The sequence below is a fragment of the Ctenocephalides felis genome, unplaced genomic scaffold, assembly GCF_003426905.1.
Source record: "Ctenocephalides felis isolate EL2017-DRISC unplaced genomic scaffold, ASM342690v1 CF-g0.4_SCAFFOLD_01886, whole genome shotgun sequence".
In the NCBI taxonomy this organism is placed as follows: Eukaryota; Metazoa; Arthropoda; class Insecta; order Siphonaptera; family Pulicidae; genus Ctenocephalides; species Ctenocephalides felis.
The window spans coordinates 13,126,804-13,146,496 of NW_020538040.1; the positions used below are offsets into that span (position 1 = coordinate 13,126,804).

At 32.0% G+C, this 19,693-nt stretch overlaps 1 protein-coding gene across 2 annotated transcripts in view; it reads left to right on the forward strand.

The window, feature by feature from the left end:
• Window positions 1-19,693, forward strand: part of LOC113378619 (serine/threonine-protein phosphatase 4 regulatory subunit 1-like) — a 126,192-nt gene that overhangs the window by 98,376 nt on the left and 8,123 nt on the right. For both annotated transcript variants that reach the window (XM_026619166.1, XM_026619167.1), the window contains one exon: window positions 15,440-15,585. In XM_026619166.1, the coding sequence (XP_026474951.1) occupies window positions 15,440-15,585 (146 nt within the window). The remainder of the gene's footprint in view (window positions 1-15,439; window positions 15,586-19,693) is intronic.

A 19,693-nucleotide genomic window follows, 5' to 3' on the forward strand; every position in this document is an offset into this window, starting at 1 on the left:
TTCTGGGCACCGCGGTGTGAAAAGACAATGGAAAATCTTTCTCTATATTTCCCTAAATCGAGTTGGAGTTTGACTCAGCTCATGGACCACCTGCTCTAGGGCAGTTCTACCCATTATTATTATTATAATAGATACTCTTAGCGGAAAATCTATTAGACTAAATCTAAAGTAAAGAAAAGAGAAGTAATATAAAAGTTACCAAAATGAGATCTCTTCAATCTGGTGGACTAGGCTTCCGAGTACGCTTGGCTGGTTAAATCGTTCGGATGGACGTCGATTCTGTACGTAAAGGAAAGAAAAATTATTATTAAGTGAGATTAGTGGGTAATTTTCCCTTTAGTCTGGTGGGTCAGGCTTCCTAGAAAGTTTGGCTAGTCGTTAGGATGGACGCCGATTCTGTATGTAAAGGAAAGAAAAATAGGTACTAAATGAGAATCAGAGGGTGATTTTTGCTTCAGTCTGATGAGTTAGGCTTTCGAGTACCCATTGGTTAGCTAAATCGTTAGGATGGACATCGATTCTGTAAGCAAAGGAAGGAAAAATAATATAAAAGTTATGAGATCAGTGGGTAATTTTTGCTTCAGTCTGATGGGTTAGGCTTCCGAGTACACTTTGCTGGCTACATCGTTAGGATGGACGTCGATTCTGTATGTAAAAAAAAGAAAAATTATCAATAAATAAGATCAGTGGATAATTTTCGCTTCAGTCTCTGATGGGTTAGGCTTCCGAGTACAATTCGCTAACTAAATCGTTAGGATGGACGTCGTTTCTGTAAGCAAAGGAAGAAAAAATAATATAAAAGTTATGAGATCAGTGGGTAATTTTTGCTTCAGTCTGATGAATTATGATTTCTAGTACAATTGGTTAACTAAATCGTTAGGATGGACGTCGATTCTGTATGTAAAGGGAAGAAAAATATTCACTAAATGAGATCAGTGGGTAATTTTCCTTTCAGTCTGGTGGGTTAGGATTCCAAGTACACCCGTTTGGCTAGTGATTAAGATGGACATAGATTCTGTAAGTAAATGGAAGAAAAATAGTTACTAAATGAGATCAGAGGGTAATTTTCGCTTCATTCTCTGATGGCTTATGATTTCTAGTACAATAGGCTTACTAAATCGTTAGGATGGACGTCGATTCTGTAAGCAAAGGAAGGAAAAATAATATAAAAATTATGAGATCAGTGGGTAATTTTTGCTTCAGTCTTGTGGAATAGGCTTCCGAGTACACTTGGCTGGCTAAATCGTTAGGATGGACGTCGATTCTGTAAGCAGTAAGGAAAAATAATATAAAAGTTATAAGATCAGTGTGTAATTTTTCCACTTGGCTGGCTAAATCGTTAGGATGGACGTCAATTCTGCGTTTATAATTGAAAGTGGTTAGCGATTATGATTAAATGGCAATATGCTATAGGTGTATTCCAATTTTGATTTGGCGAGAACTATGAGAATATTTGTCCCTACCAGAGCTATACTACTATCCTACGTACACAGACGAACGCGTGTAGTTGTATTACTGCGTCCGCGCGACGAACTTGAAAAGTGAAAGGCCGCCGCCTATCGTCTTTTTCGCGCCAACGCGAATGCGCTATACGTGCGTTTCCGTCGCGCTTTGATCCACTAGACGACGATTTCATTGTCCGCACACAAACTACTACTTCTCTTATTAGAATTATAAATTCATATAATAATTAAGTGGTGTTCTTACAAACTGGGTTAACTGGCTCAATGGTATTCAGATACTTCGGAAATTCTTCGGAAATACCCGAAGATAAATTTAACTGCTGAATGGAAGATTAATTTGTAAACTCGAAGAAATGTAGTAAAGAAATTGCATCTGCAATTCGAAGCTTATTTATTAGATTTCCAAATACTGATCAATAAACCCCAAATATTTCAAAGTATTATTTGATTTTGTTAATATTGCTTTGCATGTAGCACCTACCATAATGTTGATGATGAAATATATTCGACTATTTACTATCAATTTCTATTGTTGTTTATAAATTAATTTAAAAACATATATTTTTAAATGGAACAATTTGTACCCGTTCCCACGCGCCAGAGAGAGTGCGTCGTACGATTTATCTCGTCTTCTGCGAAACAAAATGCGCGCGTATGAGAGTGGTACAGTTTGTAGTTAGTTGTTCGCATTTCTGTTATGGCAGGCTTTTTATTTTTTTAAAATCTTTATTTATAGTAATGTTGTTTATCGATCATGATGATATGCTTTCGAATACTTCTTGTGAAAGTAATATTCATATGATTTTTGCGAGATATGGTTTTACTCTTGAAAACGAAAAAAGCTATGTTGAAATTTTGGAAACATGAAAGAATGTTAACTATGAACTTGGCACGTATACACCTATTTAAAATATATAAATAGTTATTTTACTATTGATGCTTGCTTTCTTGAGCATTCAAGTTGTATGTATGAAAATCTTTACTGAACCATTTGTAATCAAATAGAGCTTAATATGAGATATTATTAAACCTAATAAATTTAATGATTCATATTTTTACTTAGGCCAGATGAGCATATCTATGCAAAAACAATTATCACAAGATATATTTTATCTATATTGTTAAATATACATCGAGATACCAAAAATAACGACATGCACCAAAATAACGTATCCGAAATCGAAAAATTCCGATACAAAAAATAAATTTTTAATGGTTTCCTGTGTACTCATCCACACGCACCCTACTAACTTTTCCCCCTACTCTTCACTCTTGCACGCTAAGAAGAGACAACAAGACGGAACGCACGTGCTTTCTCGTCGTTTAGCGCGGGAATGACCGTAAGCTTCCGAATATTTACGAAGTCAAAGTCGTAGAAGCCAAAGCTCGCTCAGTCTCGCACGCAAGGTCCGCCATCTTGGACGCGCTTTGTAACGGTTTTACTATAAAGTAGTAATTACTATTTATTGTATATTAATTAATAATAAAACGTGCCTACAAAAAATATTGTGCAAAAGTGTCAAGTTCATCAAGTGTATGGTGGAATTGATTTAATTGATTTTTTTTGGAGGACATGTGTAAATTGACTATTTTTGATACCGCTACATGCTATAGTGTAGTGGAAAGCAAAAGACGAGCAATGGATTTATCGAAATTACAAGTAGGTTTTACTCTACATTTTACTAATTATTGCATTATTATTAAGTACAAATTTTTTGTTTTATTTTTTTTAGTTCGTGTAACTAAAAATAACATACTTTTTAAAATATATATCTTGCGACGAAAATCAGTACAAAATTACCGTTGCATTTTTTCCTCCCGCGAAATTGTTTCCATATTGTTCACAAGACTTTATTTACATTCTAAATAACGCGTGTTCAAAATTTTCTGTCTATCATAAACATTTGTGTCAAAGTTATTTAAATCAGTTATTTTCTAATTTTAATTATTCAAATTCTATAATGATCGACTTTGAAAATGCGCAGCAATGTTGTTTTGATGATTTCCGTTCGGGAATGTTCGGCTTAGAAGGACAAAATGGCCGCGGGCGCTTTGCGAATGCTTTGTCGTCATCCCATTTGCACTCACACGTAGAATAGAGTAGAGAAAGAGAGCTATGTTACGTACCCACACAATCTTAACAGGGATGTGGAACATGGTACAAAATTTTTATTAAATGATATAAATTAACGGGAATGCGATTTATTATAGATACTTAATAGTCGAATTGTTTTTATTGCTATTTGATACATAATTTTGTTCGTCATATTTTTTCATTTGTTGCTATAAAAAATAATTGTTAAAGCGCATTTTATTTGTATTCGATAATTATATTAACAGCAACCCACGAAATAGTTCTGATTGTATGCTTCTTAACTACATAGATTTGTAATATATAAATTTTGTAAACTTTTTTCATATAGATTTTAATAGTATATTTTTGTTTAAAGCTTCATAAAAAACCCATTTTCATTACATAATGAAATTTTAAGTTATTCATTCAAAAATACTTGTTGATATTTGGGTGTATCAAATTAGTTGCCTAATTTTCTGCAACCTTGGTTTAATGTATAAAAGTTTTTAACAATCAGTTTTTTTATAAATGTTAAATATTGCGTAATGATATATTATTCATAAAATTCCAAATTATATTTTTAAACTTGATATTTTTATTTGAAATTTTTTTCCCGCGCGCTTTTCGTTCACCCATGATTTTTATCATCTTTCCTTTGAAAGTCGTTCCGAAAAAGGAGGGGTGCTGCGTGCGTCGTCGACACATGTCGAACGGCGCACACTTCTACAGGCGCACATGTTCGTATATCCGTGTGTGTACTTTTAGACACCGGATGTTTGGCTTCCTCTTTTCAAGCGCATCAAAAGTTAACTGAACTACTGCTGTACTACGGCACACACACACATGCAAGCTTTCAAATTCTCAACGAATATTTCGAAATGTGTTCTTATACACATTTCTACTAAATATAGATATTTCTACTATACATATATGTTTGAATTGAATTGGGTACCAGTCAAGATTATGAACAGGGATCGATGTAAAATGGGACCATGTGTGTGTCTGGATAGTGGGTGCATTCATTTAGTTGCAAGCTGAGGGAGTTGTTGATTAATTGGCCTGAACAATTTTGTGAACGGTTGTAGAATGATAATTAATTATGATTCGAAACAGAAACCATCGTTAATTATTAGATTAGGCTTTGGTTGGTTTAAGTGGTATTTTAATGCTTCCTCTCATGAACAAAATACTCATTAGATGATGGTTGGCTTGTGTATTTTTTGAACATCATTTTTGTTCGACATTGGTGGATTTGTATAAACATTTTTGATTTGTTGCTTGATTTTGGAATGTGTGCCGCACCAACTAGTCTCGGGTTTGCTGGTTCGATGCCGCCAAAGCCAAAAGCCGACATCAAGCAGCTTTGATGTCAAATTCTCCCTTATGGTTATAGATAACAATATTTTTTTCGAATGTATAGAATAATGTTTCGCATTTCTGTATTGTGTGATTTATATCACTTATATGAAAGTATCTCTATGCATATATTTAATTACAGCAGTTTGGTCCTTGAAACAACTCAACGAACGTCGCGTACATTCGCCGACCATATTCTACTTCTTGTTGTTGACATAGATATCTAGTTTCATTCATAATGTCGTTTTGCGGTACTATACTTTGTTGATAATTATCCAATAGTAGTTTTTTTTACTACTTAGCGTAATAAATTTGACTTGTAGGTAATGTTATTGTAGTCAAGTCATTTGGTCGTTTTGCCGGTACAGTACTCCGGGAAATCTGAAAATTGGTAATCTTATAGATTTCGAGGTGCTCTTTACGAAATTGAAGTTTGCCACCTCAAATTTGAACGGCAAGTTGCCGCGATATTGAAAAAATTGCGTCAAAAAACAACTTTTTTAAATTAACTCCTTTCTGGCTCATTCTACGATAAAAGTATCTATGTACGAATTAAACTAAAGAAAATTTCCTGCAATTCTTTAGAAAACCGTTTTTTTGTAAAACTGATAGTTTGAGAATACGGCCGCCTTAAAGTCTTTGCTGCTCTCGCCGTAGTATCAAATCTCTCCATATATGACAGCACTTTGAAGTTGATCACATTCCTTCTAATAAATAAATATTTTCAATGTTAAATTAAGTAAATAAGATCTAGAAATAAAATAATTCAAATATTTTTCTGTTTTTTTTTTTGCTGATTTTTTAACACTTCAAGCTACTTATTTATAACTACTTTGCCATTGAAGTGTTAAAAAATCAACAAAAAAACGAAAAATATTTGAATTATTTTATTTCTAGATCTTATTCGCTTAATTTATACTTATATTATTTATTAGAGAGAATGTGGTCAAGTTCGAAGTGCTGTCATATATGGAGAGATTTGATACTACGGCGAGAGCAGCAAAGACTTTGAGGCGGCCGTACTCTCAAACTATCAATTTTACAAAAAAACGGTTTTCTAAGGAATTGTAGGAAATTTTATCTAGTTTAATTTGTATATAGATACTTTTATCGTAGAATCAGCCAGAAAGGAGATATTTTAAAAAAGCTGTTGTTTGACGCCATTTTTCCAATACGGCGGCAACTTGCCGTTCAAATTTGAGGTGGCGAAGTTGATTTTCGTAAAGAGAACCTCGAAATCTATAAGATTACCAATTTTCAGAATTCCGGGAGTACTGTACCGGCAACAGCCTTTTTTGCACCAAATGACTGGACTATTGTGGTAGCAGTTCTTTTAAGTGTTGGATATTAGATTGAAATTAGGTAGGTTTAGTATTACTTAAAAAGAAAAAAATTAAGCCGAAATATTGATTTTTAATTCTTTTTGAGATAAAATTAAAATTTCAATAAAACAGTTTCCGTTTAGCTAAATAAAAAAAATATTTCGGAAACAATTAAAATCATTGAATAGTCAACTTATTTCTTTATATTTTTTTATAAATAACGTATGCTTGTGTATCATGAGATATATTTTGTTAATGCTAAAAGCGTCACCACCTTGGCATCTTATGTTGAACTTGCTACGTTTTTTCCATTTTTTTTAAACAATTTGATCCATCAAGATTGCACTGTAATAATGATCCATTACCATCTTAATTAACCTGATAAGTTGGTCCGAGCATTATTATTAGAACGCCTTCTCTTCACACTCTAAAAAGCGTTTCATCTCGGTTGTTGCGTACCTATATGATGTCGAATTCATTCATAAAACATAATTGTACACAGTCTCTCTCCTATACGTGTATGTGTTATACGGATATGTATGGATATACATACAATACTATGGGATAGTGTATAAAGCACGCGTGCATGCATGAGCACACCACGTGTGATTGCGCCCACTACTCGCCGATGCGCCGTTGGCCGGTCGACGGTCGTCGCGGTCACCCACACAGAATTATTGCAATAGGTAAATACTATTGTGCACGAACTGCGTGATACGATATCTGCAATGTGAATTTTGAACATGTGGACGGTGTATAAAGCTCTACTGATTTGCTCACTTAACGTAAGTGTTAAAAGTTTCTTTTTCGAAATTTTCGAAAATTTCATTTTTTAACTTCCCGTAGGGCAAGGTATAGTAATCGCAAAAAAAATCGAAAATGAAAATTTTTATATATCTCTACGTTTCAAAACCTTCTGAACATTTTGGCATATCTTAGAAAGAATGGATGTATGTGTGTGTGTTCGGATACAAATTTTCGTCGACGATTTCGGGAACCGATCAACCGATTTGAATAATTCAAAAAACACATTCGATTCGTATTGATAAGGAGACGTGCTGATTAGTTTTTGGCGAAGGCAGGTCTAGCCGTTCCGAAGATACGGGGCAAAAAGTGCCAAAAATGGTAACTCAGTTTTTAAAAGAACGGAACGTCCGATTATTATAATTCAAAATGCCATTTGGCGGTCAAAAATGATCATTAGACATATGCACATCAAATTATCAGATATTTTATAGAAATTTTAACAATAAGAATAAATTTTGTTTACATTCCTATGGGTTCTGTACCAATGTTTATTCGTTAGACGGCGACGCGGCGCTTACGCGCTTTGACATTTCGTCTCTATGCAGTTAAAGCAATACGATTGCTTTGAAAAAAAGTTCAGAATTTCTAAAATATGTCAAAAATAAGTAATTTTTTGTCAAATTTATAGTTTCTCAAAAATCTAATTTTTTTAAGTAAATTTTTTTCAAAAATGTTAATCGTTTTTAAAAAAATAATAATTTTTGGTACGGGAAGTTCCAGCAATTTGCCTTAAGGCACGATGCCATGCGCCCTACTAGTTTTTCAAAAATGTGCCTTTACTTAAAACAAATAAAAATGGTCGAGGATTATTAGAACGTTTTCGGGGTGTTTCGGAATCATTCGGAAGGACTCGCTATTGTTCGGTAATTGTTGTCTTGGTTTGTGAACGAAGTATGTTCTACGAATTACGTAGCATACGTAGAATGTAGTCTACAAAGAATTCGAACGTTTTTTTAAATTAGTCTTCTAGATTAAGTAGATTTAACCATTTAACTGTGTACTTACCATATTTTTATAACTTAAGCTTCAAATATAAATTTAATAATATATATTGTAATATTTTAAATATATGTTCTAATGAATGTAAAATAAGCTTTGCTATTAGTATTTCCTACTGATTAATTATTAATCTAATTGTTTTTATAATTACCGCCCGATAATCCGAAATTTTCAATAGGTTCCGAACCTTCTCAATTTTAATTCAAATACTCGATAAGAAAAAAATCATAATATATTTTTATCAAGTTATGTGCCGAAGTCTTACTTTAGAAATTTATACTTCATTCATTAATTTAACCCGAGCCAAGTTAGTAAAGTTAGACTAACGCTTAAAAAGCTGTTGATTTTTATTCTTTGGAATGGGCTTTTCCATTATTATATTTTTAACCTAATTCACCAGTTGTGGAATTATAAAGTGGGCGGGTGTGTAATAACTTAGATACATATAGCGGAATTTTGATATTTTTGAAAGTTTGGAATACAAAAAAATACGCTAATATTTCATATATAGTGTGGTATATCCATATCAGAACACGCTCAGATACACATATTTACTGATCATTCATATCAAGTGGTACTCCACGCGGTGCGTCTTGCTCGCCCATATTTTATGAATGAAATTTGTATTCGTACTTCAATTCAGTTATCTACATCAGTTTTTTTTCCTCGCGGACGTATCGTTAAAATTGTTCTGTTTTTCTACTTCTAGTTGGTACACTATAGGCGATCATTTGAGAGCACTTACATGCGATGGACTTACATAAAATTATTTTTATAAATGTGTTTGTTGGAGTATGTGTGTACGATAACACGGAGGTCAAAAACCTCGTCCCACTGACACTAAAAACTTTCATATAATTGGATATGTGTTCGTACTAAATACTTTTTCGAGTATTTGAGCACCTATTTGACTACATTGGAGGATCAAAATTCATGAAATGTGTGATTTTTTTATGCTCACGTGAAGATGGCAGAAAATGGATTATTAGTACTCGAATTGTAAAATAAAGCGAAAATCACTGAAAGTATTAGTAAGGGGACGTCCATTAATCACGTGAGGTTTTTAGGGGGAGGGGGGGTTTGACAAAAATCACGGAATATCACGTGGGGGAGGGAGAGAGGGGTATAGTAAGGTATCACGTGTATTTATTTTTTAACTGATTTAAAAAAAAAAAATCAAATAATTTCAAAAAAAAATCGAAAATTTTACAGTTTTTTCACGTAACTAAAAACACACATGATGCTTGGTGTGGGAGGGGGGGGGGTAATTTTGAATATCACTATGTATCACCAAGGGAGGGAGGTCCAAAAATCCTTAAAAACTCGCTCACGTGATTAATGGACGCCCCCTAAGGTATTTTGGAAGATGTTTTTACATAAAATTGTTTATTTGGCGTCAAATCAATTTTATCAGTTGCTTGGTTTTGGTAGTGTTGATAGGATTTGGTTAATGAAATTGTGATTAGATAAAAATTTTACGTACGGTGGAGCACTAAATCTTTCTCAATGATGATTGAAAACCGATGCAAAATGACGTCATCAATATGACTTTAGCCCGGTTTTATGAGAAAAAAAGTTCTTTTACATTACATGGGGTACTTTCTACGCACAAAACAGTGTCTTAAATATCCGAGATATGTACAACTATTTATAAATACATATATGTAAGTACCGCACAAAGTGCAGTTAGGAATGTGACCGACACAAACAACAACGCTTGCGACTCTTCTGAGCCGAATGGAGTTGGTGTGTGTATTCGTACCCGCAGCGCATACGAGTCGCTTGCGCTCTTTCTATTTTTCTTTCATATGTATATTATATCCCGTCGGACGACATTCCAATACCAATACAACTAAAATAATAATATTCAACATAATAATAAATTGTTGTGCTGCCTGCACACACCACTACCGAACTGAAGATTTTCAAACTGACGACCGGACCGACGACACGACGCATCGCTCTTGAATTTGAATTCTCGGTTTCGTTTCGATGCCAGAGATGGCAAACCGGTTGTTGAAATTAAATGACATTCCTCCAATGGAATTTTGTTTGGAACAATAAGAACTTTTCTAAACGTGATCAATGGAAAGTTTTTATGGATTTTCTACGGTCAAATAAAGTATTAGTCCTTTTTAAGTATTTTTCTTTCACTAGTTTTGGTAATTCTATGAAATGTACTCGTTATTGGCATGTCTTATTTGAAAAGTTTTAGTAGTTTAGGGGCCGTTCAAGTATTAGGTTGTCAAATATCTCCCTTCCGCTTTTTTGCTCTTGGTTTATAATACAAAAAGGCGGAAGGGAGATATTTGACAACCTATTATTACGTAAGCACTATAGGGGGGCGGGGGGGTTATTGATTTGCTTATTTTGGGTAAGAACTTTTGCTTAATTTTGCTGACAAAGGGGAAGGGGGGGGGGGTTAAATAATTGTAATAAATCTGCTTACGTAATACTTGAACGATCCCTTAGTTACAAATTTTTGCATTCAAAAAAACCTTTTTTGACACAATTTGTAAAAATATTGTAAAATCATGATTATTTTTTTCTGGCAAGTGTGTTGTAGAAATGAGTTTTATTTATACGTGGAATCATTTCACGGTGTAATATTTGTACCTTGGAACACCAATCAATAACATATGCCAAAATTTAAAATCCGGAGACCATTTGGACAAAACTTATTTTTTATAGCAGTATCCTGTAAACAAAAAATTATTTTTAACTGTATTTTAGTTGCACTTGCTATTTTTTTTGTATAAAAATGTAAGTATATTGGTATTATTAAATTTGTGTAGTAACAAATTACCTTACCTTTGATATAAAAATATTTCTGACTCATTTGTGTATAGTGATTTTTATGTAATAATTAACGTCTACTAATCGGGTATCACGCCAATAAAAAAAAAATCTTTTAAAAATTTATTTTGCAGTCCATACGTTTCGGCTATAATCCTAGCCTTCATTCAGTGGTTAAAAAACTTATATTACCAAATGAAGGCTAGGATTATAGCCGAACAGTATGGAATATAAAAGAATTTTTTTTTATGTTGTTTTACCCGATTATTAGACTTCGACACTTTAGACATCAAATTGAGAATTCTACAAAATAATAATTAATATATATCGCATGTTTTCACGCATGAAATTTAGACAGATTATAATCGAATACAATAACTACCAGCATCGAATTTAAACATTTTCAGCTGTTGTGATTACTAATATTAAGGGGCACAACTAGTGTAACCGCCTAAAAAAAGGTGATTTTTGGGAATTTATATTAAAAAAAAAACTGCTTTATCAATCATTTCAAAATTTTAGGAATATATTTATACATGTTTTAAGAATACAAAGTAAAATTTTTGAAGAAAAAAATAAAATATTTTTTAAGTTATCGTCGATCTCCAACGGCGCGACAAAAAAGGTCCTTCACTGCTGCAGTGATTTAAAAAAAAATCTCGTTAAACTAGATAATTGTCTGTAAAATGAACTACGATAAAGAAAAAAAAATCAAAAATTGACAAAATGACGGCGTTTTTTTTTTTAAAAAAAAAGTCGAATTTTACCCAAAATTTTAGTCGTTTTTGGACTGCCAAAATTCGATTTTTGTTCCGATCAAAAAATCGATAGTTCATTTTACGGAGAACTATATATAGAACATGTAAAAAAAAAATTGATCGTGATCGGATCATTTGTTTTTGAGTAATCGCTGCAGCAAATTCGGAAAATGCTGTTTCGAGAAAAACGCGTTTAAAGATAAAATGATCGTTATACTATATACTATATATATACTCTTTAAATGGCTGTGACTCAAAAACTATTTAAAATATCGATTTAAAATTCTGGTATGTTATTTTTAAAGGTATAACTTATCGAAATATGGAAAAATTGATTTTTTGAAAATTTTACACTAGTTGTGCTCCTTAAAGAACAAAAAATAATTAACAACGACCAAGTAAATGATTAACCGTTACATAAACATAGCAGTATTTAAATAGCGCATCATTTCTCAATATCGAATACAAATACACAAATTCCAACATATATTTTACAAATATATATGAATGAAGTTCCATCGAGTAGAGTCGGCAGCGAGACCTACTTGCACTATTCTACTCATTGAATAACAATGTGTGTGAGCGTGTTTCAGTTCCGATTAGATGTGTGCGGCGCGACTCGAACTGTGGGAAGTTTGTGTTGGTACATTCTTATATATAGTGGCTCTGACGTTTAAGCGATTTGTGTTAGTGTGTGGTGAGTGTGGATCGACTTGTATGCGTGTGAACTTCACGCTAATGGGATGATTAGGAGACACCGGGGAAGGTTGACCGAATTTGTGAAGTCGGGTTCATCCCTTGAAGAGAATTTATTGATTTGATCTATATTTAGTGCGTAATAATTAATCGTCAAGGTAAATAATTGTATGCTGGTAACTAAAAATTTGTTACTGATATCGCTAACGTAATGCTTTATGAGTGGCATTCTTTATTTCATTTGTATATGTATGTAGCGGCCTGTAAACACGCACCGCATTTGCTGTAGCGGCCCGTCAACACGCATCGCATTTCTACTGGACAGATAGGCTCATATAGTGACAGCACGGAGAAAACAAAATAAATTCAAGTGTCAGATCTGATATCGCTTTTGTTTCTCCCTAGTCGAATTTGCCAAAATTTATAATTCTTGAAACCTTTCTTTTCAATTATAAATACAAAAATACCAATCACATTTTATAAACGATCAATATGATAACACATAGTGTCGTCAATATTAATCTTACGTAAAATAAACCAAATATAAAACAATATTTCATGGAATTTATTATGTCTACAATTTGGATCATTCTGGTATTTAATATGGACCACAGTTTTCCATATGTATCCAAATTTTAAATTACTTATTTCAATTTCCTTCCTCCATGAGGGTAAAGTCGCATCGCTGTTAGTGATGTATGAAATATGTTTCCTAGAGTCGAATCATTTTAGTGTGAGTCGTATTGTAGTAGTGTGATGCGAGCGAAAGAGAGAGATAGATGGAGTGAGAGTGCGCGGTGGGCAATGACACGACACGGCCGGATGTGACGTCATTTAACGCGATGTTTCTCAATGTGTTTCTGAGGGAGTATAGTAAACCATATTCTTATTACTACTCTACTTTTTCCTTTACTTGGTATCAATTTTCATTTACAAAAGGCTTTGGTATATTGCATACGACATGCATCATATCAGCATGAGTTAGTTGATGAAGGCTTTCTGAATTGTTGTTTACGTTAGTATTTAAGATATTTTTGTCGTTGTCACTTTTGATAACGCCGGAAGTGACGACATTTCAGTATCAGGACTTTGTAGGTCATTTTCAAAAAACATTTTTTGGCCGTCAATGAATAATTTTGTACTGAAAATTTTAAATACAGGATGTTGATTCATAATAGTTCATAAATATAAAGCAACTGATCTAAATCAATATATGAATATAGACATTCAATCCTTGGAGCCAAATTCAATAACAACTAAATTCGTGCAAAAATTTCTTGTAATTCATATAAATCACTTTGCTCTTTTCAATTACAATATTTAAACATAATAATTCTCTTGAAAATCAAGTTAGTGTATATATGATAGTGCAATATTATGTGTACAGCTACTGATGTAAGACTATATTTATATCCACTGATGATGATATGAAATCCTATGTCAAAACGTTTGGAAAAAATTAACAAATTAAAAAATTAATTAATTAAAGATTAACTTCTAAATCTTTGCTTTTTATTTGATGTATCGACCTGGAAGAACTTACTCACATACACACACATATGTATATTAGGGTAGTCCTTAAAATGATCATTTTCGAATTTCCTTGCTCTCAGGGGCTCAAATAGTTCCAAATTGATGAAAAACAATTCTCTGAAGGTTTTAGCTCTTAATATTAACGTTTAGATAGAGCGCAATTTAATCAAACATAAGGAAAGAGCATGAAAAAAATTTTGAAAATTAAAAAAAAAAAATGTTTTAGGTATAACTTAACGACAAATGAATGAGTTTTATTCATTCATTTGTTCGCTAAATTACATGTAAAAAACATTTTTAAAATTTTTGAAAATTTTTCCATGCTATTTTCATACAAAATTTTGATTGAATTGCGCTCTATCTAAACGTTAATATTAAGAGTTAAAACTTTTAGAGAATTGTTTTTCATCTATTTGGAACCATTTGAGCCCTTGGGAGCAAGGAAATTCGAAAATGACCATTTTAAGGACCACCCTAATGTATATATAGGTATATATGTATGTTTTATGAAGAATTGCGCCAAAATCATATTTCTACGTCCCCTGCGGGGGTGGAAAATGCATTGTATTACAACGATGATTCAACTTCACTTTCGTAATACACATTTCTTGGAACAAAGCTCACTGTTCTAATTATCCTTGCTTACCTGGTTCACACAATTTTCTAATTCTGTTAAATTTCATCAAATTCGTACAAACTTCATGAACATCTCAAGGATATACTACCGATTGTTGTGCACTGTGTGTGTATTAGTTACTTCTGAAAATATCGATCATTTTTCCATGAAACCGATGAGTAAACAGTTTTCCGATTTTCCCGTACACGACATTAGATGTTCCTTCGAATTAATGAATTAATCATAGGAAATTAATATGTGGATTGCTAAGCGATGACTTCACTTCTTGATGACCTTTATGCAAATTCACTTTTTAATGGTATCTCACTTGTATTGTTGTTCTGTTCGCGTGTGACGTGGCAGAAAAAAATGTGCAGCTTTCGAATAAAGTAATATGTGTGATCTCACTTATCTGCGCTAGATTTTCCTGAAATCATTATATGTGTATTAGCGTCACGAATTTAAAACTTCATGAATATTTGGATGATGATTAATGATTGCTTGAAATGATTCGTACTAAAACGTAATTGATTCTGTGAAAAGCTTTATCAGCGATGAAAGTTTGATTTCTTAAGGTCAATTGGGATTTTGTAATTTAGTTTTGCATATCTTTTTCTAGGGCTATGTAGGTATTGTCATAATAAATAAAATTAATAGTTTTTATATAAAAACTTGATTTTTTTTAATTTTTTTGGTGGATAATGGTGATTTTTTGTTTAATTTGCAAGAAATAGTCAATTCGAAACCCTTAATTTTTTTAATTTTTGGGAAATGTTTTAAGCGTTATAGTATGCATGCACCATGGACTTAAATACCGATTATCAATTTTATCGCGATACACGGAACACTTTTCTCAAGCCTAGGACGCTGAGTATTGGACCGTTATCGCTCTTATAAATTGCACATGCGTGCTGCACGCCTAATCAAACTTATTACTTCATTTACCTTTAACAACTTTGTTTATTGACATATCCATTTATTAATTTCGCAATTGCTTTATATTTCCGTTATCGAATCAGGTTGATGTCGGGCCGAGTGCTCCTGGAGGTGTTGCGTGGAGGTGGACTCACGTCCAAGGCGCAAGCTGGTGGTTCGAGCTGCTCCTACACAGACAATACGGTTGAGGAATTGGAAGAGATCATAATACGGTTGCAAAATGATTCAGGTAGGTCATGATAAAGAAGTAAAACCAATGCAATTGTTAGCTATTTCGCAAAATCTGACTTTTTTAAACGGATTAAAAACGCCTTGATGGTAACTTTATTATAAAACTTAGTTATAAATGTACCAAAGAATTTTTTTTGTCAATGTTTCTGGCACTATTTTTTGTCACACATACATGACTGACATGGCTTTTTATTAAAACTTTTTTTCTCGAAAGCCAAGAAATTTTCAGGTTATGCCAAGTTTAGCTTCGTCAGAGTCTTGTTTTTTTTTTGTTATTTTTTTTTTAACTTTCATTGATTCAAATATACATTGATTACAATTTTAACTATAACATATTATATAAATGACTAACAAACCCGACGAACTTCGTTTCGTCGACGTTCCGATGAAATTTTTTGTTTGCTTTATATTTGTAAAGGTAAAATTTGATTTTATTACACAACAGTAATGAATTTATTTCGAATACAAAAATGAAGTGTTTTTTAGTTGAACTTCTCTAAGTAAATGAAAGTGAATCCGCAAATTATCTGTTTCATTGAAGTGCTCTTTGGTAAACCATATTTTTTGTTTTTTGGTCTGACGTTAACACAAACAAAGCGGATGGTTTTCCAACTCGTGAACAGGCAACGTATAACTGCCCATGTGAAAAATAATGATTTTCTAAATAATCTATTTGAAATTTATCCCGCAAACACTAAGCGATTGGCCTTGCGACTTGTTATTGCGAATGCAAGGCGAACTGGAAATTGCAATGGTTTGAAGTCAAACGGAAGACCAGTCGGAATCATTGGTATGCCACCAAATCGCCAGCAATTTTTGATTGAATGGTGAAATTCAGTGCGTGTACATCATTATTCTTTGCGGCAAGAATTGCTTGTTGACTTAACCAAACATAATTCTGATAATTCTCACTAATGTCATTACTCGAATTTTTAATTACGGTGCGTGAAGTTCCAGCAATTTGCATTAAGGCACGATACCATGCACTACTAATTTTCCTAGCTATAAACCTTGCGGTTCATGCGTTCTGGAGTTATATAGTCAGGAAGGAAAACCCGACTTATTTTTATAAATATGTAGATAACTAAAAATTTTATTCTTTATTTCTTCTTGCCTTCTGAACCTTAAGTTCCTTTCAATTATTGTGCATTCTTCTATCCCTTCTAGCAAATTATGTAAGACACCAGATAATATCCAAATAAAAGTGTTAAAATTGAATATTAAAATTAGACCCAAAAATATATTTAATATTTTGTTGTCATCTTCTATATGTACAACTTCTTAGCATAAGACACATGACTGACATGGCGATTAACGTGTTAAGTATGATAGTTTCTAAAATCAATCAAATTTTCATTCATACATTTATATTCAGTAATTAATTTTTAATTTATTTATAACAATTGCATTTTGTCTAACGCATTTTATTAATCTGATGTATCAATTTTGAATATGTTTTAACTAATTATTTGCTATTTTGGTGTACATTTGTTTAAAATTATAATATACTAGAGCTAACGGTATACATGTTAGAATTTGCAGACTCATAATAATTGCTATTTCTGTTATTGAGAAATCAAGTTGATTAACTTTACATATTTTACAGTTGCTATATCATGAGAATTCACAAATTGGATAAATTATTTTTGAGAAATTAACTTATCATTACTACGAATTCCTTTGATAGCGACTTCTGTGACTTCTATCTATACGTTACGTATAAGTTTGTTATATTCACGAATCAAGGGTGTTCTTACCCATAACCAAGACACTCACATGAATTTCAAATATATCAATATCCATACCGAGACCACATTTCGCAAATTGCCTTTGGATATATATCTTCCAGGTATACATTGTGTTTGTTCTCAGTACCTACCTTCCGCAATAGGAATTTCTTTTGTGCGAAACACAAATTGCACAATACCCAAATAACAAACGCAACACGAGGGCATTGAGACCCCAATGTACTCGCTGTGCCTACGCTTTGCCATCGTATCTATTTTCTTGGTATCGCAACCAATCGATGTGGTGTTAAGAATCGAATGATAAATGTATCGACAGATGTTTCCAGAAAAGAATAGGGGGCCCCCTTATTTCGCTTGTCACTTTTATTTTAAGAAGATCTTTTCCGAAAATAACCGTCACAAACGACATTTGTCCATGCAAGGAGATCATCACAACTCGGCACCCTTGTATCCAAATAGTGCGTTGTCTGATGAGAAGGATCTAGAAATAACTAACAAATGATTTTAGAAGGCAAATGACGATGAGATTTATTTGGGACGCGTGAGGACAATCGCGGGGGGTAGGGGAGACAATGTTAGGATTCAGGAGTTGCTTGAATTTTATATTTCAAAATTGAAGTAGGGTTTTGAAATTTGAAATAAGAATAAATATGATCACATTGATTTTTTTCCTTGCTGTAATTTTATCCTCTTTAGTTAGTTAGCTATGTATTTACTATACATCTAGCTAGAACTTAAGCGTCTTGATTTTTTCCTTTATTTCTGTAAAGATTTTTTTTTTTCAAGAAAACTATTATGTTTTACTTGTGTCAGTGTTATTTCTTAATTGCTAAATTTAATTTTATTACATTTTTATTTTTTCATTTCCAATTCCTTCGTTTTTAGTTAGGCCTCTTTCTATTAAAGAAATTGGCTGTTTACTTCATATGCACTTTTTTAAAGTAACGTTCAAGTTGATTAAGTTATCTATATATGTTACTCCTGAATTAAAAATATCTTAGGTTTTGAAATTCAAGTCAAGAATAAATATGATAAAATTGGTTGGAAATAATTCGATTTTTAATAAAAAATTTAAATTATAAAAATGTATCCTTGCTGAAAATTAAACTGTTTTTTAATATGTTGAATTTCACGACTTCACTTAGGTAGCAAACTTATTTTTTTTTACTTTTATCAGCATCACTTGTTAATTACTAAATTTTATTTTATTATTTATATTTTTATTTTTCAATGTTCAATGTGTTTGTTTTTAGTTACTACATTTTCTATTATTGAATTATTTTTGTATCTTTTTATATATATTTTTGATTTTACATGATGTTGTTTATAATTTTTTCATCAATTTTCAACTTCAGTTCGATTTTGATTTTTTAACACGTTCGCGGGACGTAGATGCTTTAGCATTCATTTTCATTGTGATGCGGAATGACGTGAATGTTATAGCATTCATTAAAATGTGATAATTATATTTTAATCGTTATATTTAGTCTGACCAGCCTTATAAATGATGTTTTTACGAATTTCGGGTTTTATAATTTTCTCATCAATTTTTAACTTCAGTTTTCAATTCAGTTTTCAATCAATTTTCAGTTTTAACACGTTCGCGAACGTGAATGCTTTAGCCAGCATTCATTTTCATTATGATGCGGAATGACATGAATGCTATAGCATTCATTAAAATACGATAATTATATTATAATCTAGCCTTATAAACGATGTTTATACGAATTTCGGATTTTATAATTTTCTCATCAATTTTTAACTTCAGTTTTCAATCAATTTTTATTTTTAACACGTTCGCGAACGTGAATGCTTTAGCTAGCATTCATTTTCATTGTGATGCGGAATGACATGAATGCTATAGCATTCATTAAAATATGATAATTATTATATTTTAATCGTTATATATATAATCTAGCCTTATAAACGATGTTTATACAGATTTCGAATATCACAACTAATTTAAAAATAAGTTGACTAAATTTTTGTACCTTGCAGAAACTTTTACTGTCAGAAAAATAAATACTATAAGGCATTTAGAAGTAGGAAATTTAATCACATATTCATACTTTTATACTATATTTTCAGACAGGAAAAATCTGAGATACTTTTTTTTGTTATTCACGTTCAATTTCAAAAATATCTCATTCACGATAAATCATCTTTTGAAATTGACAATGAATTGAAATTTATTTTGTATATTATTTTGATCCTATTTTGTATTTTGTCATCCGTACTTTGGAAAATAATTATTGAAGAATAATGAAATGAATTTTTGTTTTGATGTTTCTATTTCTAAATTACATAGTTAAATTAAATATTATAGAGTTCTAATTTTAAATTTCTGAATTTTTATTT